The 1,454-nt window shown below is 48.1% G+C and overlaps 1 protein-coding gene across 1 annotated transcript; it reads left to right on the top strand.

Annotated features, from left to right (window-relative positions):
• The first annotated feature begins 468 nt into the window (after positions 1-468).
• Positions 469-1,104, top strand: LOC147890741 (germin-like protein 9-3). Its single transcript, XM_087389814.1, has one exon. It carries the CDS (start codon positions 469-471, stop codon positions 1,102-1,104), a length of 636 nt encoding a protein of 211 aa, XP_087245940.1.
• The last annotated feature ends 350 nt before the right edge of the window (positions 1,105-1,454 follow it).

Below are 1,454 nucleotides of genomic sequence, written 5' to 3'. Positions count from 1 at the left end.
AAGAAAACCAGGACGGAATCATGAAGGAGATGTGGCGTTAAGCAAAACTAGTTGTAGGTTGTCACTACACAGCCGAGATTGAAGTGCACAGACTTGGACAACTGATGTTCCTAATGTGTGTCATCCTCTTTGATGGACCTTTTTTTCTTTATACTCACCTCTGTTTGTTTCCCATAGAGTTTGTGATTGTCTAACGTGGTTGCATCCTTGAAATTAACATGTTTGATGTTGGAAGTTCAAAACATAAGATTCAATGACTTGACGATACAGCTAAAAAACTCCACCTCCTTAAGGCGGACGGTACTGTGTGTATGTGAGTGTGCTTGTAAAAGAGAGAGAGAGAGAGCGCGCGCGCGCTCGAAGTTTATAATAGAGATGAAAATTTATTTTTGAACTGTTGCAAGTCTTACACACCTGGCATACTTTTTCGTTGCATGCAGGCGACCCCCTCACCGTAAGCCTGTCACGATGGCCCGATCAACCATCTCAATGCCCATCTACGCATTCGTCCTGCCTATCCTGCTTTGTGCAGGACAACTTGTGCTCGCCACCGACCCTGACATCCTCACGGACTTCTCTGTGCCCGCTGGCGTGAATGCAAGCACCCTCGACGGAAACTTCTTTACCTTCACTGGATTCCGAGGAGGTCCGAAGGCAACCACGGGTAATTTCAAGCCTATCAAAGCATTCGCCGACGCCTTCCCAGCCCTCAACGGCCTTGGCATCTCTGCAGCGTTGCTGCAATTCCAGCCCGGGTCCCTTAACCCTCCCCACACTCACCCTCGGGCTACAGAGTTACTCTTCGTCATAGACGGCACTCTCACGGTCGGCCTCGTCGACACCACCAACAAGATGTACAACCAAACGTTGCAGAAGGGCGATCTCTTCGTCTTCCCCAAGGGTCTGGTGCACTTCCAAATGAATCCCACTGCGGACACAATGGCATTTGCGCTCGCATCATTCAGCAGTGCGAGCCCCGGCACGGTAGCGCTTCCGATGACGTTGTTCGGGTCAGGAATTTCTCTGGCTGTGTTGAGTGAAGCTTTCAAAATATCCACCTCAACATTGATGCAACTCGAGGCCTCCTTTGCCTCCATGCACTAGATGAAGTATCATGAGTAGAGGGATTGCAAGCTGGACGTCCACACTCCAAACTGTAATCCTCTTATGTTTACATTAGTTGACGAAAACACTTACAGCTCTCTCATGCATACCAACGCCACCCCAGAATGTATACGTTCTATATGAACGTCCATCTCCCTCAATAAAGATACTCCGACTTCCACTTCATTCTATGTTTCCATTCTCAAATGCGTGCATTTTCTTTTCGTCTCCTCACAGGGCATCAGTTTTTCTAGACTTGACGCAGTTCATGTCCCATGCAGTTCGGTCACCCTCTCTCAGTCATCATAGTACTGTCGTATGATATTAGATAGGTCCTTGGAGTTTGTCAA

The sequence above is a fragment of the Dipteris shenzhenensis genome, chromosome 18 (assembly GCF_047967505.1).
Source record: "Dipteris shenzhenensis isolate YYH24624 ecotype China chromosome 18, Dip_SZ_1.0, whole genome shotgun sequence".
NCBI lineage: Eukaryota > Viridiplantae > Streptophyta > Polypodiopsida > Gleicheniales > Dipteridaceae > Dipteris > Dipteris shenzhenensis.
This window is presented reverse-complemented; position numbering and strand designations above follow the sequence as displayed.

Bases quoted from the DNA above. Each gene is read 5' to 3' on its own strand.
- LOC147890741 (XM_087389814.1), top strand. From the start codon at position 469: ATGGCCCGATCAACCATCTCAATGCCCATCTACGCATTCGTCCTGCCT.